Source organism: Micromys minutus (assembly GCF_963924665.1).
Source record: "Micromys minutus genome assembly, chromosome: 25".
Lineage (NCBI taxonomy): Eukaryota > Metazoa > Chordata > Mammalia > Rodentia > Muridae > Micromys > Micromys minutus.
Window position 1 is genome coordinate 26,048,877 of NC_137960.1, and position 27,209 is coordinate 26,076,085.

At 40.7% G+C, this 27,209-nt stretch overlaps 1 protein-coding gene across 2 annotated transcripts; it reads right to left on the reverse strand.

Moving 5' to 3' along the window:
- Positions 1–2,194: 2,194 nt before the first annotated feature.
- PKIB (cAMP-dependent protein kinase inhibitor beta) lies at positions 2,195–23,436 on the reverse strand (the record flags this gene model as incomplete). 2 transcript variants are annotated; one of them, XM_080937855.1, is made up of 3 exons in its annotated part: positions 2,195–2,361; positions 9,129–9,305; positions 23,352–23,436. In XM_080937855.1, the coding sequence occupies 3 exons, from the start codon at positions 23,434–23,436 to the stop codon at positions 2,294–2,296; spliced, it is 330 nt and encodes a 109-aa protein (XP_080793981.1). In that variant the 3' UTR covers positions 2,195–2,293. The 2 variants fall into 2 exon arrangements, 1 of the variants encoding a protein (XP_080793981.1); XR_013975537.1 differs by lacking the exons at positions 9,129–9,305; positions 23,352–23,436 and adding an exon at positions 3,497–3,685 and having other exon boundaries at positions 2,228–2,361.
- Between the last annotated feature and the right edge of the window lie 3,773 nt (positions 23,437–27,209).

Consider the following 27,209-nt stretch of genomic DNA (forward strand, 5'->3'; position numbering starts at 1 on the left):
ACATCCCTCGTAGGCCTTGGTTAGCAGCCAGAGGAGGTAAGCCAAGAAGATGACTATTCTATCAGGCAAATACAAGATACGTTTACACTCACCACCCGTCAGACACTTATACCATGACTGAATTTTCACAGATGTGGTAAATATTTCCAACTGTCTATTTTTCAATAGAATCTATTCTCCCCACACCGTGAATGAGGGACATTTGTCAAATTAGAGTCAACTAACGGATTTAGCTTCCCACTCACCTCCTGACCAACAAAGAAGAGCAAGTGCAGTAGAGGAAAGCATGGGAGGGTAACAGCTAGTGTTTATCAAACCATTTCTTCCAGGCATTGTCCCAGTGCTTTACATATACGGTGTCCTCATCACTGGCTACGCCCACTGCCTTAGCTTATCGACGCTGCTGTGACAAATTACCCTGACAGAGGCAATTTGTGAGAGACAGGGTTTATTGTAGGTAACAATTCCAGGTTACAGTCCATCTCTGAGAGGAAGGCACAGTACCAGGAGCTCAAGGCAGCCTGTCCATCACATTCACAGCCCAGAGCAGAGAGGAAACCAATGCAGACAGGCCTTACAGATACCCTGCCCATTTCTTTTATTCTCATGAAACCTAGGAGCCCAAACCTAGAGAAAAGTACCACCCGCAACTCGTTGGGTCTCCCCATATCTATTAATACAATCAAGTTGATCTCCCAGAGGTAAGCTAATCTAGAAAATTACTCATAGAGACTCCTCCTCCCCGAGGTGATCCTAGGTGTGTCAAGTTGCTGATCAAAACAAACCATCACCCTCACTATAGAATGAAGATTGTTATCAGAGGATGAGGTGGAAACTTGACAGACAGGATCTTCTTTGCAGAAGATCACATTGCTCGTGCACAGGAATAAAACTCAAGCCCAGGGAGTTTTTTCTCCAATCTCACCACTTCAGTAACACTGACAGCAAAGTCTATACGACCCTACTGTGGAGGCCTTCATAGGGCTACTACCTGTTGATAGCAGCATCCCAGCTCTGCCCTCTCTATCCCAGCAACAACTTCTGTCCCCATTTCCTTTCCTTCCCTTCCAGTGGTCTCCGGACCTTGCCAGAAGTCCTGAATTGTGATCCCAGCCCATTTGGAAACAACTGTTCTCTCTATTTTGCTGATCACTCACCATCACCCCATTAGAAGAGGCTCATAAAAATAAAAAAAAACCTTTAATGACTAATATATTTTATTGAACATTAATTTAATGCACACCTCTATACCCATATTGATTATTTTAATAAAAAATATATCTGAGGGCTAGAAACAATGAAGTTCCTAAACATCTGCCTCTGGTATACATAGTCACAAAGTTAACCTTTACCCATACAGGAAGGAGCAACAGGGAATTTAAGGAACAGGACATCTCCATTCTTTCGTGTGTATTGTCATGTTTTACCCAGCTTACTTCGGGAGACAAAATAGGGAAATCTGTATTGTACTTTAGAAAAAATATGTATATAAATTAAGATCAGCATTCCTGATCTTACTACTCTAGCAACAATTTACACATACACACACAAAAACTCAGAGGAAAAACAGTCTAAAAAAAAAAAGAGCACACTATCTTATACAATCCATATTAAAACAAGGTGTACACATATACTAAGTTAAGGAATATAGTGAGATTTATTCAATATGCATATTTCATAAGCAAGGTTGTCACAAATTTTATGTTATGTGGGTCCATATGAAAAATCACAGTACATCCAGACTAGATGCAAAATACATTAGACAAAAACATCCTAGAGATGTCTAAGTTGTTACAACTTTTACAATATTTCCAGATCTCTCCTAATATTTTGTGGGAAATAAGGTGCAGTTTTAATGAAAAATAAACACATTTTATAAGTGTGATTTTTTTTAAACTACTAATTCCATTTCACCAAAAAATATAATTTCCTACAAATTCTAGAAAGTATTAAATTAATAGGTATCAGTTTGTACAAACTAAGAAAAAGGTTCTAACTCACCAAGACATAATTAAACATATATCTGACTAAGTAAATCCCAAGACGGACAGTGGATTTTGCTGGGGTATAAACGGTATGTCCTTCCTTGGGTGCAATTTGAAGGTAATACCTTTTAATAATATTTCGGTATCATGGCTACAATTTAAGAACAAAGCATCACAACAAAATTACCTAAAACACACACACACACACACACACACACAGAGGTTACCACCAGATCAAACACCCCAGGAATGCATAGCTATGTCTCTCAATGCGCATAAAATCAACACCTTTGATAAGTTCTAAGCCTTCATTTTTCTTCATTTAGGGGCTTTTCCGGTTGGCCTTGGTCTTGCTCTTCATTCTTCATCTTTGCATCTGCAAAAATAAAAGATTTCCCAATCATATGCAGAATCTGTTGAAGTACATTGTATGTTTAGAATGAAAGTTGTCTTCCACTTGGCCTCCACATGTAGTTCCCATCCTGACTAGATCATACTCTGCCCTCAACATGGATAGGAATCTGCATAGAGGGGAAATATTTGAGTCCTGTGGGCCTTCCCCCTAGTCAACTCATTCAGGGTCTATAGTTGATATTACATGCCAGGCCGGCTCTTAAGATGTCACACCCTCCTCCCAACAGGAGTGTTTCTCAACCTGGGGGCCAATATCAGATACCTGCATATCAGCTATTTACATTAAAATTTATAACAGCAAAATTCCAGTCACAAAGTAGCAATAAAAGGATTTTATGGTTGGGTGGGGCAGTCGCCACAACATGAGACCTCTACTAAGAGGTCACGGCATTAAAGAAGGTTGAGAACCACTCATCTACAGGGTGGCAAACTAAAGCAGAGTCAGATTAAATGACTCGTGGAAAATCACAACCTGAACTTTGATCAAATGGCTCCATGGGCCCCCAGTCATTCCCCTATCCTGGGACATACTTTCTCTGTATTCTTTATATTTTCTATTTCCTTTACTTCTTGGAAATACCCTTACATTCTGCCCTTTGTGAGAAATAAAATCTATGCCATCTCACCTTCCCACAACCAAATGCCTAAGCCCTCCTGTTATCCAGCATTATTATTTCTGCCCCCCCCATAACAATGGAAAACGTGCCCTCTAAGGAATGGTTTGAGTTTGTTGGCACTCACTGGAGGATAAAAATGTCGTGGCTGTACTGATAAGTTGTGAAGAAAGAGAAGATTATCAAACAAACAGAACCTTTTATGACTGCAGGACCCTGTTCATTGCCACGGACACTTTCGCTGTTGGTCCTGGTAATGCTCTTACTTCCAAAGTCTAATGCCCTCATGGTTCCACCTCCTGTCAGTTTCAGACTCATCAAAAAGCTGACAGTTCCAGCCACAGTTCTCTATTCTTTAGGTGACCAACCTTCCTCCCCTTTATCTTGTGTATTCATTTTAAATCACCACCATCTTTAAACATTCCTTCCCACCCACTCCCAGGTAGGATCTCACTATGTAGATCAGGATAGCCTCAAACTCACCGAGATTATTCTGCCTCTGTCTTCCCCATGATGAGCTTAAGTATACGCAGCTCAGTAGCAACTATTGCTTTTCTCTTGGTTGTCTTCATTTAAATGAAATTATTTAAGTCTCAACCATCCCCTCAAACTGTCCCCTAACAAAACCATCTATAGCATTCTGAAGATAAGTCTGATATTTAGGAGTTTTCATTTGCCAGTTATCTGTGAACCAACCTTGGCTATATAATGAACTTCAAGCCAGCTTGGGCTACAGTGTGAAACTTCCATCTAAAAATAGAAGTTTACTAAGCTGAGCACATGAAGCAGTTCTCATGTAACATCCAGTTAGTGATATGAAAATGACAATAAACAAAATATATAGAGTGCATCTTTTTACTCAGAAGTGAAAGGAAAGGGGTTTGTGAGGTTATTAAATCAGGAGTAGAAAATAGGAATAGAAAACAGGAATGGTTAAGCTGTCTCCGGGCCTAGACTCCACAAACGAACACAGAGTTGGCTGGAAACAGCAACTAAAAAGGAGGAATTTGTGCAAAGGGAGAGTTGTATGCACAGTTTGTATCACATGGAGAAGGGATTTTAGTAAGACAACAGTGAAGTCCAAGGCAATATGCAGGAGGGACAACAGAGAAAAGAAAAGCATGAGATGGTTGGAGCACTAGGACCATGAGTAACAGGTAAAAATGACAGGTGGACGGATCAGTTCTGAAAGCATAGCTAAGAGTACCCACTAAAGGAGAGACAGAATGTGCCTAACACACCAGAGGCTAACAGGGATGAGCCAACATTTCTGGTGTCAGCAGCTGGAGCTGTGAAATAGCTACTCACAGAGATTGGGGAAATGCAGGAAGAATGGGGTTTAGAAGGGAAATCCAAAGGTTGCGCTTATGCCCACTAAATCTGATAATACTGTTCTGTACCCCAGCAGTGATGTCATCGGGCAGTTCATCCTATGGGAGCAAACTTCAGGGACCTCCATGTCATTAATTATCAACAGTTAACCTTCACTATCAACTTGAGTGGATCTAGGATTACCCAGGGGATACACCTCTGAACATGTATGTGAGAGTAGCTCTAGAGAGGCTGAACTCGGTGAGACTTATCCCGAACATACGAAGCATCTCTTCACAGGATCCCAGACTGAATAAAAATGTAAAGTGGAAAAAGCCAGCTGAACGCCAGCATTCGATTCTCCCAGATTCATGACTGCAAAGACAACAGGAACAGGCACCTCACCATCCTCCCCGCCTTCCTGCTGTGTTCAACTGTGCATCCCAAAGTGAGCCAAAGTATGTCCTTCCTCCTTAATCTGACTGCCTAAGGCATTTGGTCAGAGCAACAAGAAACTTCAGAGTACTTCAAAGCTGCTGTGACAAGCCTGGTTGTGTGCCTCACAGGCCTTACAAGCAGCTGCGAGGAGGGGGAGGTTTGGCGTCCAGGCTGAGAAAAAAGAAGCCCTAAAAAGTAACCAACCAACATCTGGTTTACTGAAGGCCCACTCTATAACATGATGCCTTGGTGGCCTGGAACCTGAGGCTAGATATCCCAGGGACAAAGCATAAAGCCAAATACTACTGTTCTTTAAAATTGTAGCATATAATGACTCCTAATGTCATTCTGCTGCACTCATAGACCAGGGCCTTGCTCAGCCATCATCAGAGAAGCTTCCTCAGGTAGCAGGTGGGCATCAATACAGCAACCCAGAGCTAGACATGCAACAAGTGAGAAGCCTTGGAACACTAAGCCCTACACAGGACGTCACTATCAAGTTCCATCCCTCAAGGTCTACAAACTCTCTGTCTCTGAGACAGAGAGAGTATTAGAGTCAGAGGGAATATAGGGGATACATACACACATAGGCACACACACACACACACACACACACACACACACACACACACATAGGCACACACACACATACAGACATAGGGACACACACATACATACACACATAGATGCACACACACATACACACATAGGCACATGAGCACACACACACACACACACACACACACACTTTTTTTTCCTGCTCTTTTTACCCTACACGTCCTTTGCATTATGGCTTCTAGTGTTTTTATGAGATTCCCAAGGGCATGAATGTGTGAGTTTATGTTCCTTTGTCTTTTTCTTGTGCCTTTTCTTGGGCTCTTTTCCTGATTCATTATTTTGTCCTATTCCAATGCTTTGCTTTTATCTTACTGTGTTTATTGTATTAGTAACCCTTAGAAGCCTGTTTTCTACTGAATGACAGAAAGGAAGTGGATCCAGATGAGAGGGGTGGTGGGGAGGAACCAGAAGAAGTAGTGGGACGAAAGTGTAATGAGGATATATTATATGAGAAAAAAAAATCTATTTTCAACAAAAAAATTCCTTTCTCGCTCTGATTTTGTCTCATGGTCACTGCAACAAGAACAGTCATTCATGCAAGTTACTCGGTTACTTATAATTTTTCTATCAGTAGGATAGAATGATCCAAGGAGACCAGATAGCATTAGAAGCAAAGTAGCATTGACCGAGTTGTCCAAAAACTGTGCTTTGTACCTTCTATTCTATAAAGTGATTAAGGAGATGAGCAGAAAGAAACCCAAAGTGAAAAGGTCAAAGCCAAGTGTCCAGCGAACCAAAGGAGGACAACTGTTTAAGGGAAGAAGGAACAACCAGTCATGCTAAATGCTCTGGAAGACTACCCTAGAAAGGGACCGAGTGCTGAGTAACAACTATAGCAAAGACAATGTCACAGCTCTATGTGTGAGAGGATGACATCTTACTAGGACTAGAGGAAGAATGGGAAATAAAATTAGTAGTCCCATAAAAGCAACACATTCTCATGATACTTTTCTGTGAAATAAAAACAGGGATGTAAGTATCAGTTATATGAAGACTTGGGTCGTGAAGGCATCTGGGTCATGGTCATAGCCGGTTTCTTTTCTCGAAAGAACCCGGTGGGCATTTCATGGATGTTCATGGAAAGAACTTCAGGAAGCATGTTGGGAGGAAAAGAGTACGGATGATGTTGTGCCGCATTATGAAATGCAAGGCACGAAGTTAGTCCTGCAACCATTTTCTCGCCACTGGTTCTGAGCCAACCACCCACAAAACATCCTTCTGGGAAAAGCTATTAGAACTTGGCAATTCTAGGCCATACTGGCTTCTTCTGTAAGTCAAGAAAGCAAATTATTCCGCAAATTATATTCTTAGTCATGGCTGGTCAAATGAGATAGTGGGATGAAGGCTTCCAAATTATTTTCAAAATCCAACTAGAGACTCGGAACAGAAGAGACAGACGGGAGAGCACCTACTGAGGTTTACTGATAAGACAATGTATGGTGTCCACCCCATCGGAGGAGCTATTGGCAATGGATAGCTGCTGGATGGTGAGAGCCAGTTATTCTCGGGGATGTGCCCCGTGCTCCAGCAGACATCCTTCACCCGTGCACGGAAAGGTAGCACTAGGAGGGCTCAATGAAGGTTTGTTTGTGTTTTTTAAGAGCAAGTAAAGCTGTGAGGAAGAAGTGTAGGAGAGATAGGGAAGGAGTTGAAGGGGAAGGAATATGGGTATATTTAATCAAAATACATGCATATATGAAAAAACCTTAAGAATATCTTCATTATATAGATATTATACTATTATATATGTGTATGTATTATGTAACTGTATTAAATTCAGGAGACAATATGTTGAGAATTCTGGGGTTAAGTTTAATGGTCTTAGGGCCAGACACTGTCATGTCCTTGTTTTGCACAATAGCCTGTTAGGGCTTAACTAAGAGTAACTTTTGCAACACTACTGTGGCCTATCTGGGCTCCTTCTTTTTCCATATCTACTGAAGACAATCTGCTCCTGTGGTTCACCAGTAATGGGACCAGTTCAGGGTTTGGAGATAGTGCAGCACTTGCCTAGCAAGTGTGAGCCCCTAGGTTCTAGGGTCCAAGAAAAAAGAAAGAAAAAAAGAATTGGACATTTCATCTATAAGAAAATGTTTTCTCCTTTATAGCATAAAATGTGTTTTGAAATGACATGTCCGACTATTTAAAGCGTCTACATGTCATACAGATATGGAAGGAGACAGAATCTTTACTCAGCTAACTCTCAAACCTGCCCCCACATGAGCTAATCTCTCTCTGTAGATTCTGTCACACTGAACTTGGTTATTCTGGGGGTTTTCCTTCTTCATCTCCACAATACACACATTCCTTAGCAAGTCCTTCTGATTCTGCCCACTAGACATCTCCCTTACCCACCAGCCCTTCTCTGTTCTTCCTACCCACTAAAGCCATTGTAGAGAATTGCCATGGGTTAATCATGATTTGTTTTCCTCCGTCTTTAAGGAGATGTTTGTCTTGGGTTCATTAAGATACAGTACCAATCTGTGTCTAATCTTATGACAAATAGGATGCTCATAATAAAATACATTTGTACTGAGAAAAACTGGATGGGGGAATAGGCTAGGGATGCAGCTCAGAAGAAAAGTATTTGCCTAGCAATTGTGAGGCCCAAAGTTCAACTCACCGTTTCGCAAAAGACTATATAAAAATAAGTAAACAGATAAATTAGCAAGTATCTTGAAGAGAACCATAACACTGGGCTGCCCTACAAATGAATCCTACTGACTGAGCATGTATGTCTCTTGCAGGGAAGCAAGGGGCAGTGGGTGAAGACATATGTAGTAGCTCATATGGCACACAGGGCTTCCGTAGCTCCGCTGACCTTGTCTGTGAAAGAGAGACCCACAGAACTGAAAACAGGTCTGCCTTACCACTCTCATGAAGGGTCCCGTGCAAGAAGACAGTGTGCCCCCAGCTGCCTGCTGACTTTCTGTGACTGAATACCTCAGAATAGTCTGGGATTTCATGTTTCTTTGTGAATTCGGAAGTTTAATTTGGCCTAAAAAAAAAATTCTTCTAATGGGGAAGAATGAAGTGATTCCTCTGTGCATACAGTAATAATGTAGCTATAAGGAGATGGGAGAGAAGAGAAGGAAGAATAAGGAAGGCAGCATCAACTGCTAATGCAGCCTAGAAATAAAAACCGGCCAGTGTGGGCTGACGGTGAGAGAACACAAATTCCTGAAGATAACTTTGGGAAAGTTAGAAGAGAAAGAAGAAGAAAGAAGAAGAGTTTTATATCCACAACCTAACATAAACGCCTCCCTACCTCCCGTTTTCCATTCCATATTTAAAGAAAAAAGAAAGCTTTAAACATAAATCAGATGTGAACTCATCGCTAGACATCTTCTCATTGGAAATGAAAATCTTTGTTCTCACCAGCATTTCTAAAGTTTCACAAGATCTGGCTCTTGCATCTGTGCCCAAAGTTATCTTCAGGAATTTGTGTTCTCTCACCGTCAGCCCACACTGGCCAGTTTTTATTTCTAGGCTGCATTAGCAGTTGATGCTGCCTTCCTTATTCGTCCTTCTCTTCTCTCCCATCTCCTTATAGCTACATTATTACTGTATGCACAGAGGAATCACTGCATTTTTATTTTTCTTTTTAAGTATTTTTAAATTGAGGGTTTCTTTGAGAAAGAAACCTGAGAGCTGTTAGTCAAGAAGAGATAGATCACTTAGTTAAAAGGCTGCTCACCGAAAAGGATTGAAAAGAGCGTTTCATTTCCAAGGATTAAAGAGATTTTACCTTCCTTCACGGTCAACGCCTCCAGCTTCAGTGGAAGATCAGAGGATCCACCTGTAGCCAGTGAACTCTGGATGTCGGGTAAGGCATTGCGACGGCCTGCCCTTGCTGAAGACGCAAAGCTGCTGATGACAGATTCCACATCAGTCATCTCTGATGAATCTGTCCTCATCACAGAATCTATAAATAGAACGTGTACATTAAAAGGCGAGCCTGTACAGAGGTATTAAAGGGTCACCTTAGAGACCCATGGCTACATCAAAACCACTACAGGCTTGAAGAGCTGATCTCGGGTGGAAATGTCTGAGCCTTGGTTCTAGGTTGCCACCTAGATGGGTATTTGCTGAATAGGGCAGGATGGACTTCTGTGAACCAGATTGCTATAAATAACCCCGGACCCCAAAGCACCACTTGAACGCTTGGGGGTGCAGTAGGTTTGGACTTTTGTTCTGCTTTTTCTATTAAAGAATCAGCCAACCCGGGGCTTGGCAACCAGTGGAGACAGGCTGGAGTGGCCACTCCCGGAGTATCTGTTTGTGGTACTTATTTGGGCTGAAACCAAATCACTGTAATTGTGGGGAATAAACAGAGCACGTTTTCTTACTCTTTAGAAATAAATTCTGTTTTATAACAGGCTTTCCCCTCCACAGTCGTGACGTCATTCTGTGCTGACCCAGATAGGTTGCAGTAGGCTAAGGTTTATGCTAGGCAGGTTTGCTTGCCTCTGAGTGGACACAGTCATTGCTAGCACCTAGCAATGACTCCTAGTAATCCTCTTAGCATGGATCCTTCTCTGACAATTCCTAAGAAACCATTCCTTGTCTAGGAGGTAGCAGTCATTACACGTTCTGAAAAACTAAGCTGTCTTTCAAATATGATTTTTCCCCCTAACTTTTCCTAAGAACTGATTTTGAGCTGTAACAAGCTGTGACGGCAGAAGGCACTTGCTGAATTTGCTGAGTGGGCGTCCTGGGTCAGTGTGTCAGGTCCTAGAAAGGCCTTGAGAATGTTCTCTCTCTCTCTCTCTCTCTCTCTCTCTCTCTCTCTCTCTCTCTCTCTCTCCATATATATATATATATATATCCAGTTTTTATTTTATTGGTTCTTTGTGAATTTCGCACCATGTACCCCAATCCCACGCATCTCTCCCTTCCCTCATACCCACCCTCCATCCTTGCAATCCCCCCTTCAACAGAAAGAAGGCATCTTGCCGTGGACATTTTGTAGTGTGTCACAGTGTGTCCCACATATACCCTTTTGTCCATATTTCTTTGCTTGCAAATGTTCATTGCAACAACCCGTCATAGGTGGTGAGGAACAAAAGTGGGGAGGATTTTTGTCTCCACCTCCTGGGGCCTGATCACCTACAATCCCCATGTCCTGGTGAGGTGCAGAGCCCGCTCTCCTAAGTGCTGCAGCAGGTGAGGGGCAGGGCCCACTCTCCCTAGTATAGCCGTGAGGGGCAAGGACATCTCTCCTGCTCACATACCTCCAGGGCTAGCTCTTCCATGGATGCTCAGGCAAGGGATGGGGCCCACTCTGTGCAGCCCTCAGGCATGTTCCTGAGTTCAGTCTCAGACCAGGGGCAACTTTGCCTGGCCTTTGGTGGTAACAGATCCCCTGCAGGGTTTTTGTACTCAGGTTTATGCTTTCTGACAAATTACCTCAGAACACAAAATATGCCCAGTGTCCACCGAAGTATGGTTTTAATCCTCTTTGGTGTTTATGACATAGCAAACTCTGGCCTGAAGAAACCAAGCCAGCCTTCTCACAGTAGTTGAAGGATAGCTTTGCACAGACAATCGATTTCCATTAAGAAAATGCTAATAACAAAATGAGATTATGGACATGTGCTGCATCTGGAATTAGGAACACAGCTCTTTGTTCATCATGTGTAAGAAGTTAAGTGGTGCCCTATGTGTTCTCAGGAGTGTGTGGTAGTCTCAAAGTGCCCTAAAAGAGGCCTTCTTTTACTGTGCTAGCCTCCTTTTGTGGGCATCATATGAGGTCTGCAGACACAATCTGGAATTAGACTTTCAGCTGTTTGGCATTGATGGCCCAGAGAAGTGTAACGAACACTGGACTATTAGCTCAAAAGAATCCACTTGACTACAGAGCGGTACCATGTAACTTTGCCCCACCAGATTATCCCTGACTAATGAGGAAAGATGCCTCCAGCCTATAGATGGGAAGAAGAAGCTAGGCAGGGTTTTGGTTCCTAATCTTGGGGTTGGAGACAGGAGACCTCAGGGGAGAGGAAAGACGGAGAGAAAAGACAGCATGGGGTAGGAATCATGAAAACCTGGTCACGAGAGCTGGCCAATTGGATTTAGGAGCTGCCCAGATGGAGCATGGCGATGTTCTTGATGGAGAAGTAAATTATAATAGTTTAGAGGGTAGATATCTGCCCAACTCTAGGGTTATAAACGCTTTTTATAAATATAAGGTTGTGTGTCATTCAAAGGTGAGGTAGAAGCCCCCGTCTGAGATTAAATAATTACTAGAGCAGGCCCTGAGTTAATGTTTTTGCTATGTGGGAAGCTGTTCCTTTTACCTTTACAATTATTATGCCGGGTGGCAATTTCCTAAACAAAAACATTACAAAACTATCTGAAAGTGTGCCAGCTACATTCAGTAATTAGGATCATACTGAATGAGAGCTCAAAGCTGGCAGGCCAGGGAGAGCCAGGAATCCCGCTGGCTGCCTTCCTCTGGGCTTTGCTCTGCTGTTTCTATTGACTCTTGCATCCAGCTCCTCTCCAGTTCCGGAGCTCAAGGTGACCAAGACACCCACTGCTGACACACCAGATAGATCATCATCTCAGCCCTCAGAACTGTGGGAAGATGGGGTATCCTGTGCTGAAAGCTCTTTCTGATCCAGCACGTGGCGGCTTACAGACAGATTGCAGGGCCCTTGGCTCTGGCTTTAGTATTGGGCTCTGCGTTTTCTGGCAACAGGCTCTCTGTGGTATTGGACATAACTGAAGAGTCCGTTATGAAAATGTGGAGAAACTGTACATGATGCTATTAATTTCATACAGCTAGGTTAAGGAACGAGTGTCAGCTCTACAGACAGAAGCATGTTCATAATAGGTTTTAAAAATGTAAAGTAACAATTGTATTATAGGGAAAAAAGGAGAAAATAAAGAATACAAAGTTATCTCGTTGGGAAAAATAAGACCTGTTTGGGACCTGTAGACAGAACAAGAACCATATCATCCAGTTTTTAGTTCCTTAGATACTTTTTAATATGTAAAAACTGAACATATATTTGTTTTGTAGTATAGAAAGATTGAAGCAAGACAAACTATGTATGAGTCAGCAGGCAATTCTAGCACAGAAAGGTCCTAACAATAATACTATTTTGAGCATATAAAGGCCAATTCACGAAGTGAATGCTCCTTCCCTAAGTAGCCATTTTATATGTTTTCTAGACATATTAGTAGTGCTTTTTGTATAAGGATGGGGTATGTAGAAAGACAACTGTTATCTTCTAATGCTCTGTGAGATTTAAAAAACACAGTTCCTAGGAAGATGAGGTAATACAGCCAAGGGAAAGAAACCTGAGATAAGCTTCTAGGCATTTTCAATTCTGCAAGCTTAACAAGCTAATTACATGAATGTTTGCTAACCAAGGTGGCTGACTCAGTAGCAGAGCTTCCTCTTCAGCATTTTCAGAATTAACCGAGGATTCTAGCTGAGTTCTGCTTTGTCAACTGTGCTGCTTGCAAGAGCTGGAACCATGTGAGGAATAGACGATTCCTCCAAAGCCGTGGATTCCCAGTGGGGCAAAGCCATTTGTGTTGCCTGGACATACTCGATCTTATTTAGAAATATAGCTCTTAACCAAAGACCACAGTAGTCAGCGCTCGCAGTCTCCAAAATATGGAGGGTAAAAAGCATGAGCACAAATGAAGAGAGTAAGAGGTGCTAAAGAGTACTGTATTTATACATACGTACACACATACACACATACATACACACATACATACACACACATACATACACACATACATACATACACACATACATACACACATACATATATACACACACACATACACACATACATACATACACACATACATACATACACACATACACACATATGTACATACACACACATACATACATACACACATATACACATACATACACACATACATACATACACACATACATACATACACACATACATATATACACACACATACACACATACATACATACATACACACATACATACATACACACATACACATACATACACACATACATACACACATACATACATACATACATACACACACATACACACATACATATATACACACACATACACATACATACATACACACACATACATATATACACACATACATACACACATACATACATACATACACACACATACATACATACACACATACATACACACATACACACATACATACATACACACATACATACATATGTACACACATACATACATACATACACACATACACATACACATACATACACACATACATACATACATACACACATACATATATACACACACATACACACATACATACATACACACATACATACACACATACACACAAAGGTACACATATATACACCTTATAGTGTGTACATTCATAATTACTAAAATCCCAGTAGACTTAGGAAAATGCCAGAAAATAGTGATTCTTTATTGAAAGTGTAGCTACAAACAGATCTTACGGCTTCTCTACCCATAGACTGTGCAGTGCACCTCTTTCTCACCCCAGCCTTTATGTGGACGCCTTTACCTGAAGCTGAGACTATAAGCAGGCTGATGGGTTCCTTTTTTTCTCATCTCTCAATCCTTCTCTGTCACCCCACTTCCCACAGTGAAACCACTACCTATTCTGTGCATAATGCTTCAAGTCACTTTTTCACCTGCTCACAGAGTTCTTAGAGGGGCAGCATGACTCAGACTGTCTGGGGAAAGGAGCACCTAGAATAACACCAGCAGAAAGGAATTCTAAACAGTGTGTTTGGGGAAGTGAGCGGTTTTCTTGGGCAAAAGCAAAGGGAAGAAGAAAGATCCTGGTCTCGGCTGACGTTTAGGCACTAAGGACTTAACTCAGTGATAGAATGAAGCCTTAGCACGTGTGAGGCTTCAGCAATCAGCACATTCCATAGAAAAGGAGAGGGGAGGGGAGGGGAGGGGAGAGGAGAGAAGGGAGGCAAGCCCCCACCCCCCTCCTCTGTCCAGCTCTCAATATCTTTATGCTTTTTGCCAGTTTTCTCCAGTTCTCTGTTGCTGGTGATACCTATTTTGTGATCTTCTGTTTTTTATACACAGACCTACTCTAAACAAGGTGAAAGTCATGGGGAAGTTGCTCCATTGGGTATCAACAGGTCAGATTTATCATGTAATCACATGCGAGCCCTGTACCATCCCACAAGCCACAAAGAGGAAGCAAAGTATGCGGAGATGAGACACGGTCTGCTCCTTTCAGCCACCTTTCTCAACCTCAAGTCCTACTGTCAAAAGCTTAAGTAAAAACTGTGAATCCTTTAACACACCCATTCAACCAAGTGACGACTCCATTTCAGGCTAAGCAGAGCTTAGAAGTATTTGCATATGTATAAAATTACACCCTTACTTGGATAATGCCTCTTTGATATTCCTCCATTTGTGACATATATATGTCTCTAGTATAAGACAAAAATAAATAAGATTTTGCACTTTTAATGTTAGGTTCTTGCTTGCAATAACAAATTCTCAACAAGTATTTATATGCAAATTAAAGTTGTTCATACACAGAAAAAAAATTTAAACAATTAAGCATTTAGTACAAACTCAAACAATTTTATTCTCCAATAATCTTGCAGATGAAGTCATACATAAATCTGAGTAGCTTTCTAGTACTGTGAAACTTACTGCTTCAAACCAGGACATTTATGGTAACAATGTGATGTGGAGTGGAGTATGAGACATCATAGTGCATGATGTTTAGCTATGCGTATGGTGGTGTAGGGATAGGGAATCCCCTCTATAAATAATTCTAGCGGCCAATCTGTTCTGAGGCCTCCTCAAATCCATTGCAGCTTCCAGAAGAAACAGTCTACTCCCAACTTAAGTTGACATCAAGCCAATTTGTCAAACTCTTCCCAAGTCCTGACAGACAGCATTCTTTCTTTCATCGCCAGCATGCTTCCTCCTGCTCCATTCCTTAGCAGAAGAAAGCAGCCACCGATGAGGAGAAAATAAAACTTCTTCTGCACTAAAAATTCTACTAAAAAATAGGCATGCTTTCCTTTTAATACATGATCTTTCCCTACCCCCCAGTGCTGGAGAGATTGAAACTAGAGCTATACACAATACATTTGATTTGGTGTGTGTGTGTGTGTGTCTGCATGCATGTATCATATTTATGTGTCTTGTGTGTTGTATGTGCTGGGCAGCATTTAGAACACAGACAGACACTTTTACTTCTCCTCTAGATCAGTGTCATTTTTTCTAGCTATAAGCCACAGCATGACATTCTCCTTTTTAGAATTTCTATCACTTTAACCATCCTCTAAGAGATCCAAATTGGGAAAACAACAAACAAACAAACAAACAAACAAAAAAACATAGCATGGATGAGAAAGAACCATTCTCATGAGAGAAAGAAGATAGAAAGAAAAGAAAATCTGAAGAAGAAGAATTCAAAACAAAAGGAGCACCATGCCAGTTAGGGACAGGGAGACAAGACAGGAATTCCCATTTTGGACTGGTGACTCACGAGAATCACACGCTGAGCAGCGCAGTTCCACCAGGTGAGCAGAGGAGAACAAGGTTCCTTCCAGCACCAGAAGTGGGTGTGACTCCACAGGGAGAAAGCTAATGGGGGTTAGACAGTGACTTGCTATCTGGTCCCACTCACCCTTTTCCTTTTCTAATTGCTTCTTGACACAAAACATCCTCATATTTCAAAACAGGAACGAAGACGCCCAAACCTCACAATTTGCACTTGTGGAGGAACTAATATAATTTTAGAATTCTTAGAACTGACTTACACTCACCTCAGGTGGACTGGTTTCTCTGCCAATGACATATCTTTAATGTCAAATGACAGTTGACATCAGTAGAGAGGAGAGAAAGAGAAGTTCATAGAACCATCATGGTCACACTAGAAATGTTTCTGTGTTCCCCTGATTTGTGTAAAACCTGGGTGGAAAGCTGATTAATAAATTCAATGAACAAATGTGAATTAGGAGCTGATACCTATGTCAACTGTGAGTCAGCTGGCAGTAAAGTTTTCTTTCACCTCTCTCATGAACAAGATAAAAAAACAGGGCTGTAAGTGAAGGTATCAACCACAAAGTGGATTTTGTTGTGTTACCACATTCGAATGGCTCTGCATGAAGGCCTTAGGCAAGGAAAATACTGGGCCATGTGTGTGTGTGTGTGTGTGTGTGTGTGTGTGTGTGTAAAACAAACATTAGTTATTTGCAGAGTCATAATTAATGCAAAACTCTTAAAGTATAGACTTTTATCCTTAGCCAGGCATTCAGTGTCTCCATGTCCTGACATAAGCCTTCTCTGAACAGGATTCATTAAGATTAAACTGCACAGACTGACTGACCTAAAGTCACTAGCATGTCATAGACTGTCCCTTAGAGACGTAATCACAGGACGGCTTAACAGAACATTGGTGTTCATGACCATACTTTATCATAACCTTGATTTCATCTGTGCAGTTACTAACCAGGAACACTTAGAGACATTGCTGCCTGAGTCCAAGAGAGAAAAATGGGTTATATCAACCTATTTTGATATTAATAGTAGGAATTTAGTCAGCAGAGAACTTCAAAGTTTTCCTGAAAGTCAAAAGACTATAAAAATAATCACAAGTCAGGTTCGGGGATGTTCCTTTTTAGATAATCGTACTTTGAATTTCTGTATGTGGACTAATGCATGAAAGGACCACATCAGAGGCAGGCATGACTTAATGTGGGTCACTACTGGGTACTGGAGAACTCACATCAGTGCTCAAAGAGGGCATTGACGTCCTCGTTGGAAATGGTTTTCTATGTAGTACTTCAAAGCATATACAATATAAATCGAATATATAAAGATATATGTATACTACTTAAAAATATGTATACTAATATGGATAGTATATTTGTATCTATATTCTATATTATAATTATATAATCTTTCTATATAATATATTGAAGTATTATACCTATGTATCAACTTATTTATATTGTGTATAATATACAATGTACATATTATATATACTATGTACACATGCATAAATATATACAGATATATTCACATATATGTATATCATATAAATGTGTATTTATATAGTATATTATATTATGTATTTATTATGTATATTAATTTTTAGTAATGGATCTTATTTTATCCATTTAATGAAAAATTTCCCAGAATATATCTTACTCCCTCTGTGAATAAATATAATTTTCATCTTTTCTCCCTGGCTGCAGAGAAAAAAGAAAAGAATGGTTGCACCCTCTTGAGCTCAGGTTTGGTTTTTTTTCAATATAAGAGAAGAAAGCATTTTAATGTTTGATCAAGTGAAAACAATAATCAAAATAACAGCAGCAAAATTTTAAGTATTTGGAGAACTTTTTCAGGTCATATATTAAAATCAAAACAAGATAACAATAATAAAAACTCAAACAAATAGCAAATGACAAGAAAAATTGTGTCTTTAAAATATTTTTTCTCAAATTATGTGTATACTAACCTATAATCAAGCTAAGTAGATGAAAACACATTTAAATGGATTCATTAGACTACACAAAATCTTCTGCAAAATAAAAATGTCACTATATTATCATTATATAAATACAATGAACTCATGAAAAATTATATCCAAAATATGCTTTTATAAACACGTGAAAGAATGATTTTTGTAATTTGTACAAATCTCTGACTTTTAGGTGTGAGGAGACAACGCAGTAAGAGACCTAGGTGTTTCGTGTGGGTAGTGACTTCTTGTATTCTCTTCCAGGGTCATTGTTTTACAAACTTTCTGTACTGACGATTTTTTAAAATGATACCTTTCTCTTAGTTTTTGAAATTACAATATAATTCCATCCTCCCTCCCTTCCCTTTCCTGCCTCCAACCTCTCTCACACACACACCCTGCGCTCTCTCAAATTCATGGCCTCGTTGTAACTCCAGTTGCATAGATTCATATACACTTTTATAATAGGGACACTGACAAAATCATGTTGAACATGCACAGTTTTCAAGCTCTTCGGTGAAGATTCTCTTTAGAGGACCCTGTGTTGTAGGGTTGCTATTATTACGTCTATTTTAAAGAACAGGAGGCTGAGGAGCCTTGATATGAATTAGCTTCTTAGCTTCAGCCTAGAAAGACCATTATCCATCTATCCATCCTCACCAACTGTTCAGCTGCACCTCTCGGAGCAGTTACAGAGGCAGCTTGTCTCCTTCCACCCTTGTCTTACTGAGCATCTGCGGAGTGCTCTGCTCGGGGCCAGATTCTGAAGAAATCGTGACAACGAGTCTAAAAATTGTAATATACACAATAGTGATTACCCATGTGTAAAAGGTAAGTCCCCACTGACAAAGGACAAGCCTAGCTCACATAGACTGTTACTGAGTTTCAGCCTATTCATTACTGGAATTCTTATTACAAAGAAACAAATGTCACTGAAATGCTTGAGTGTGGAAACCAGGGAACCTGGAAAACCTCCCAGTGACACAGGAAAGACAAGTGTGAGAAGTATCTGGAAATAGAGACCTGTGTCAAAGAGAGTCATTAGAAGGCTACTAGAGGGCTGGAGAGAAGGCTCAGCAGTTAAGAGCACTGTCTTCTCCTCCAGAGTTCACTTCTCAGCAACCACATGGTGGCTCACAACCATCTGTAATGGGATCTGATGCCCTCTTCTGGTGTGTCTGAGGACAGCAACAGTGTACTCATATAAAATAAAATAAAAAAAATCTTATATAAAAAAAAGAAGGCGACTAGAAAAAAAAAGTTTTGTCAGAAAACCTACCATAACACATACCATTTACGAATGCAATGAGACCAAGAATAGCTTCATATTAAAATTAGGGCAAAAATAAAGACCTTAAACTATCCGACCAGATGACTTATTAGAAATAGAATGTAAACAGTAAATACTGCCGTGTATACTTCATATAAAAATTCAGTAAGTATGGTACAGGTAGAATAGTTTAGAAGTATAGTTTTCATCTAGTAGACTACATTATAAATATTTTCATTAATTTGAATGTCACCTGGCCTTTTTCCCTTGCTGCTTTAAATGTCTTTCTTTTGTTGTTGTTCTGTAGGCTTTGTGTTTTGAGAAGGCTGCCCACTCTCTCCCTAATCTATTCAATATATTACTTGAAGTCCTCGCTAGAGCAATAAGACAACCAAAAGAGATACAAACAAAAGGGCTACCAACTGGAAAGGAAGAAGTCAAAGTATCACTGTCGGCAGATGATGTGATAGTATATATAAGCAACCCCAAAATTTTTACCAGAGAACTACAGCTGAAAAACACTTTCACAAAGTGGCTGGATATAAAATTAACTTAAAAACTAATCAGTAGCCTCTCTTTATACAAATGAAAAAATGGGCCAAGAAGGAAATTAGGGAAATAACACCCTTTACAACAATCACAAGCACCATAAAATACCCTGGTGTAACTCTAACTAGGCAAGTGAAAACCGTATAAGATAAGAACTCCAAATCACTGGGGAAACTGAAGAAACTGAGGAATATATCGGAAGATAGAAAGCCCTCCCATGTTTATGGAGCCACAGGGTAAACATAGTGAAAATGGCCATCTTATGTAGAGCAATCTACAGATTCAATGTAATTCCCATCAAAATTTCAATACAATTCTTTACAGACCTTGAACGAGTAATTCTCAGCTTCTTAGAGAAAAGAAAAACCAAAACCAAATCAAACCAACCAACCAACCAACCAACCAAACAAACAAACAAATAAAAACAGGATATCTGGAACAATTTTGAACAATAAAATAACTTCTAGAGGTATCACCATCACGGACCTCAAGCTGTATTACAGAGCAATAGTAATAAAAACAGTGGGGATATGGAACCTGAAAAGGCCACCTCCTGTAGCCAGGCAGGAACCCCATTGGAGCGATAGGGACACCAACTTTACACCCTAAATTTATTCTATCTAGAAGAAACGCAGGGAAAGGGATGACGGAGCAGACTGAGGGAATGGCCAACCGATGACGCCCCAACTTGGAACACACCCCATGGGCAAGCACCATCTGTTACGCTTTCAGACAGGAGTCTAGCATGACTGTCCTCTGAGAAGCTCCACCCATCAGCTAAAACTAAAACAGATGCAGAGACCCACATCCAAACATTAGACGGAGCTCAGAAAGACCTGTGGAAGAGTTGGGGGAAGAACTGAGGGCCCCGAATGGGATAGAAATTCCACAGGAAAACTAACAGAGTCAACTAACCCAGATTTTTAGGGGCTCTTAGAGTTGCATGACCAACCAAAGAGCATGCACAGGCTGGACCTAGACCTCCCTGCATATACATAGCAGATGTGCAGTTTGACAGTCATGTGGATCCCCAACTATCCCTGATTATGTAACTTGTTTGTGGAATATGCTTTCTTAACTGGGCTACCTTGTCTGGCCTCAGTGGGAAAGGATGCTACTAGCCCTGCAGAGACTTGATGTGCCAGGATAGGGGGTACCCAGGAGGGCCTCTACCCCATTAGAGGAGAATGTGATAGGGAATGGGGGAAGGGTTTGGGGGTGATTAGGAGGGAGAGCAGCAATCTAGAAGTAAAGTGAATAAATAAATAAATACATAAATTAAATACACACATAGATACATTAAAAAAAACAAGTTGAATAAAGTACAGTGTACACACCTCCATCCTATTCAACAATTCAAAGATTGTGGTAATTCTTTTAATTTCACACATATACCTCAACTACATAAAATACGTATTTTGACATTATAATCTAAAGACATAATATGTGCACCTATTTATGAGCAGATAATTTATTTCTATAAAATCATGGTATTTTTTTCCAAAAACGTCTTTATTATATGTTGTACCCCCTGAAATAGCTCATCTTTTCCTTTATAGCATACATTTAAAAATTTATGGGGACTACTGATCTTGATACATCAAAAATATTTCAGGGCATGGTGGTACAAGCCTTTAGTTCCAGCACTCGGCAGGTGGATCTCTGTGAGTTCGAGGCCAGCATGGTCTAAAAAGCAAGTCCAGGACAGCCAGGGCTGGTTACACAGAGAAACCCTGTCTTCAGCACCCTCCCCCAAAGTCTATTTTTACCCTCATTCTGACAAGAATGGCTCGTCGACATTGAACTTGAATAAGCAAGGGTCTCACATAATCCCATCTCATTCCACACTGGCAGGAAAGGAATTTGCCTGTTGCGATGACTGCTTTCAGTAGGCCACGGGGTTCTCTGCTTGTAGCTAAACCTTAGCCTGGATATGGTTAGGAGAAGGCTTTTAAATGAGACTGATGTCTAACATAGCAGCCAGGGTAAAGCATATTATCCTTCCCACTAAAAATGGAGTGAGGGAGGGCTCGATTCTCTGTGCTTGACCCACAACCTCAGTGTTCCTCTGCCACCGCACTCAGACTGGTCCTTAGACTTGAAATGAGACTAGAGTAGACAAGTTTATTCAAGAGTTGAGGAGAGAGGGGGAGAGAGAGAGAGAGAGACAGAGATGGAGAGAGAGAGAGAGAGAGAGACAGAGACAGAGACAGAGACACAGAGAAAGAGAAGGAAACAGGCCGCATTCAGCACTCACCTCGATCTTTGTAATCTTTCATTCTTCTGAGCTTATGAAAAATTAGCTTACTCATTTGCCAACATAGCTACCACTTAAAAGCTTTAGAAATATTTGATCCTAATGTTAAAATGTACTGGATTTTCCTGGTTGTTGTATTTGGGGGTTTGCTTATTTGGTCATAAAATTATCTGATAGTTCTAGAAAGGATGGTTCTGATTTTAGATTTCAATACTTTCATATCCAAGTAATAGCAGAGTTTCCTTTCCACTTGGCCACACATCTTCACATACAGATGTTTAAATATGTAAATGTATCATTCTCTGACAGCGCTTATTTTAAATCTCAGGTCTTCATTTTCCCTTCATAGTCTTTAACTCAAAATGCCATTCATTTTCAGATTAAAATTTATTCTTTCTACACGTTTGGGGATCTTTTATGATCATCTAGAGGACTCATTGGGGCTTACAGCATTGAAATTAAGGTATGCTGTCCCAACCGCTGATAAAATGGTAAGGAGCCTGGTTTCTTTAGTGCCATGTTTCTCTCTACTCTGCTGCCACAGTAAAACCCCAGTCAGATCATTCCCAGTGCAGGGAGCAGTTACTGTTCCTGCTTATCCCAAGGAGACTCTGGCTCCTAGTTAGCACAAGACAAATCCTATCCTCTCTGGGAACACATGGACAGCATATCCTCATTGCTGTTCACTGATCCTGGCCATTCACCCCACCTTCTCCAAGTCTTTTCGTGGTCTGCAGTATTCTTGGCCTTGTGCTATGAGCACATGTGACCCCAAACTTTTGCAGATCTCATCTGTCCAGTGTTAGGTATGTTCAGCCAGTGCCAGGTCTCCAGAGAGGGATTCTCTGCCTCACCAGGAGAGTGGTTAGGAAGGAATGTAAATTACTGGTGTCAGGAACCACGTAGCCCTCCAAACAGTCACAGATAAAGAATATCTCGCCAGAACAAACTTACTGCTAATGGTTAACTGGTTCTGACATATGGCAAAAGCTGAAAAGGAACCTCTCATTGCTGGAGACTCTGCTTGGTAGACTGTGTGACAGTATGTTGTCTCTGTCAACCGGTCCAGTGCTGTCATTCCACACTATGAAGCCCTTGTCTCCTAGATGAATGTTGTTAAGCATATACCCTGATATCACAGGATAGCAGGTTGGCTTCTTCTTCTAAGGGCAGTTCCTCAACCAAGCAGAACCTGCTTACTAAGGTGCAGGCTAGAGCTTGCTCTGTCTATCCTGGTGACTGTCATGGGTTAATCGAGGTTACAATACAGATTTTGTTTGTAGTTGTACATACAAGGGACTGGCCAAGGGACAACCCTCTTTGTAAGGTCTGTGGAAAGGAAGGAAAGCACTGTCCTGCAGAGAATTAAGGCATTCCAGTTGTTGTTCATGCAGGGTAGTGACCTTGCTGGGCTCCTGGGATGCGGCCTCCCATGCTGTTCTCCTTTGTTTTCTTTTGACCCCCAGGGGTATCAGGGTGCACATCCATGGTGGCCCGTGGCCCAGGTGCTGATGAAAACAAAAAGGGGATAGGGAGAGGAAGGAGCATTTGGCACTCAACCAATCTTGGGGTGCAAAACCCATTGCCAACATACCCTGGGCTTGGCACTGTTGCCTAAAGCACACCGAAACTCTAATTTTGCAGTCACAAACCCAAGACCACATGCAAGCCATAGGAAGATAACTTTGCTGGATGTAGACGTCCATCCCAGGGTGAAGAATTAGGACTTCTAGGAGGAAGAGGCAGCCACATAGAATGTAGGCCAACAAGTTCCTGGACATTTTCCCATAACTGCCCCCAAAAATCTGTGCGCAACAGTTATTCAGAGACAGAAGTTGAAGTATGAATTATTACCTGCATAGAAATCCAAAATATTCCCAGAGAATTATGTTTTCATTAAAAATTGGTAAGAGGGAATGTAGGAGAGTTTACTCATATAATAGAGAATGTTCTGGAGGGCAGTCTTAATCAAGTTTGAGTTGCAAGTCAAGCATCCTTTCCCTGAACCACATTATTGACTGCTTCTGTTGAGACAAAAACCCTAGTCCATGGGGTTGGAAGAAAACATCCATAGCGTCCTGCAGGTCACACCTTGGCAACCTTGTGGCACCTGTGGTAAGACATTAATCTAAACCCAGTGTCTTCAAACATGCAAGTCAACTATTACCAGGAGGTAGACTTGAAGATATTGATTTCAGTGTATAAATGTGATAAAGGTGAAGGGGACCCTCCCCTACCACCCTTACCAAATATATCTTGTGTTCACAATCACCACAAAAAAAAAAATTAAAAATGATAAGGATTGAAAACCCAAATACAGAGAGAAGAAAGCAGCAAAACAACCTGAAACAAACCTGCATTGAGTTCAGCTAGCTGGAAATCCAAAACAGAACTGAGTTTTTAGGTCAAAGGTAAAAGGGCTCTGGATCTACTTTTGTGTCTCTCCAATATGAGTTAATAATTTACAACGATGTCTGCTGAAATGTGCAAACTGGCACATTGCCGTGGCTTTAAATATTTTTAAGGGAGCCCAGAGAGGTATCTTAGCAGTTAAAAGGCTGCTCTTTCATAGGACCTGGGTTCTATTCCCAGTACCTACATGGCAGCTCACAACTGTCTGTAACTCCAGTTCCAGAGTATCTGACACCACCAAATGAGAAATATATGCAGGCAAAACACAAATGCATATAAAATAAAAAAAAATCTTTTTAGCCAGGTGGTGCTGGCACACACCTTTAATCCCAGCACTCAGGGGGCAGAGGCAGGCAGATCCCTGAATTTGAGGCATCCTGGTCTACAGAGCAGGTTCTAGGACAGACAGGGCTACATATAGAAACCCCACATGGAGAAAATATTAATTAATTAATTAATTAATTAGTTAGTTAGTTAGTTAATGGCCCACTAGCAGGTAAATCTGAAGTAATTACTAAATTTGAACATATTTCCCATAATCTTAGGTGAAGTATGTTAGGCTAAAAATAACAATTTATTATTGCTTCATTCATCAGGACTAATTAATATCTTACCCAAATTCCTATTATAATATAGCACATATATTGCCTTAAAATATCACATGGTAGACATAGATATTCTAACCCAATGGAAATTAAATTAGATCTTAAATACAAATTTGCCTGGAAAAATGAGAAATCCTGATTCTTCCACCCCTACCCCATGTTAGCGTAATTAAGAGGGCTTGTTTAATGTAGGATAGTATCTGCAGGGACCAAAACTTACTATGTAACAGCTGATGGGTGAAGGAGCGATTATCCTGATTGTCCATTTTAGCTCACTTGGACTGATTTGTCCTGCTTTAAATCTTGGGGAGAAGGACAGGATGTTCTATAGTGGATTTCTGCATCTTAACATAAAGTCCCATTCCATAAAGCACCATACAGGCAACGACATAATAACTAAAAGTGCTGACCTTATCCAATCAATAACTTGCAAATATTCTACTATTATTGATTTGACTAATATGATGGATTTGCCACACATTTCAACAGGTCATAGCTGCTTTTACCTACAGAGTCACAGCACATCTCAACTGGGCTACTTTGGGGAATCCATGAGTCCCAATGCACACAATCTCTACATGCAAGTGCTTTACATATATGATTTAGTGATAGAAATAGTAAGAAAGAGCTTACAAAAGCATGTGGGTCAATACATCATACATTAGATACTTGAAAGTCACTTGTTAACCCATGGGCCATTCCAACCTTGGCACTGTCAAGAAATTGATACTGATGCTCTCAGTGCCCACAACTGAAGCAGTGGTTTGAATGATAGTGGCCCCCAGAGGTTCACTGTGTGAATACCTGGTCCCTAGTTAGTAGGCCTGTTTGAGAAGAATTGGTAGGTATGCCTTTGTTGGGGGACATTTGCCTGTGTTTGAGACTCAAAACACTTTTAGCATGCTCAGTATGTTTCTTGCTTTGAGCCCTCAGCACTTTCTGATGCTGCATCTTTGCCTTATCCCCATGGCCTTAAACTGCTGGAACCAGAAAAACAATGGAATGTTTTCTTTTCTAAGTGACATTTGCCATGGTACTTTATCACGGCAATAGGCAATAGAAAATAAGACAATGTCTATCATTCTTCTTTAGGTTCTGGAGGCAACGTAGTCATTTAGAAATACTAACATTACTAAAAAGTTGTTCCTTGTTGAAAAGAAATCCTTCCAGTCTAAAACTAGATAATCTTTCCAAATTGCAAAGGATCAGCAACAGAGACTTTGACCACTTCATCTCCGACACCTTGCCTCTGGGTTGCCTATGATGGTTATAAATTACCCGTGAGGTTCTGGTAAAAACAACAACAAACAAACAAAAAACCAATCAATGCCTTCTCTGACACCATACCATATTCTAGAAGAGTGTCAGACTGTGAAATTAGAATTGAGATTTGGAGCAGAACCTCATAGAACTCAAGCCTGTACTCAGAAGCATCCAGCACCAATATGCTCTGGGTCATTGAAGCAGTACTGCATTAGCTTGTCTTATCTACTGGGATCCTAGATACAGAATGAAGTCATATCTAGGCATTTTGCCAAATTCTCTCCCGAGAAGTGGTGATCTTCTTGCTCTATCATTTGCCAGACCCTATGGTGTTCATGGTTTTCCATGAACATGCATCCAATTCCCAGTGTTCATTGAGATATAACAAATCTCTCTGGATGAACTAAATAAATAGAGCAGTAATGTTTCTGTTACACATAATGGATCTTCATGGAGAGTTGTTTCCTTTTTCCTTTTACCAAAAACATTTCTAACAAAGGATAAAGCCAAGCGGCAGTTCACTGGGCACACTGCTGGCATTCACCTTAGCACTGGATTCCCTGGCCATTGTTCCCCCCGAACACATTTGCAAACTTGTCGACCATTAGCAAGAGTTTCTCTTTAGGTAAAGAATACTGAGAATTTCTTGGTTTACAGATTCAGGCTCAAAGCATGAACCAGGTTAACACATTTCTCCTAGTAGGGTTATACCACCATTTAAGACCTATCAGGATACTCCTTATCTGACTAGGAGTCCAAGAGAGCAATAGCAACCTGAGAAATAATCTGAGTTAGGAGGATGTTCAGGCTGGGAGCTTGAGGAAGACATTTAGAGGAAATTCAACCTCCCATAAAGACGTACAGATGATTAAGCCTAGGAGACAGCCAGTGTAAGTGGCTTATGATCTTTCCAAAGAATTCCTATTTTTAAAGACAAATTGAAAAAAATGACACCCCAACTCCCTGCCATGGGTTCTTTTC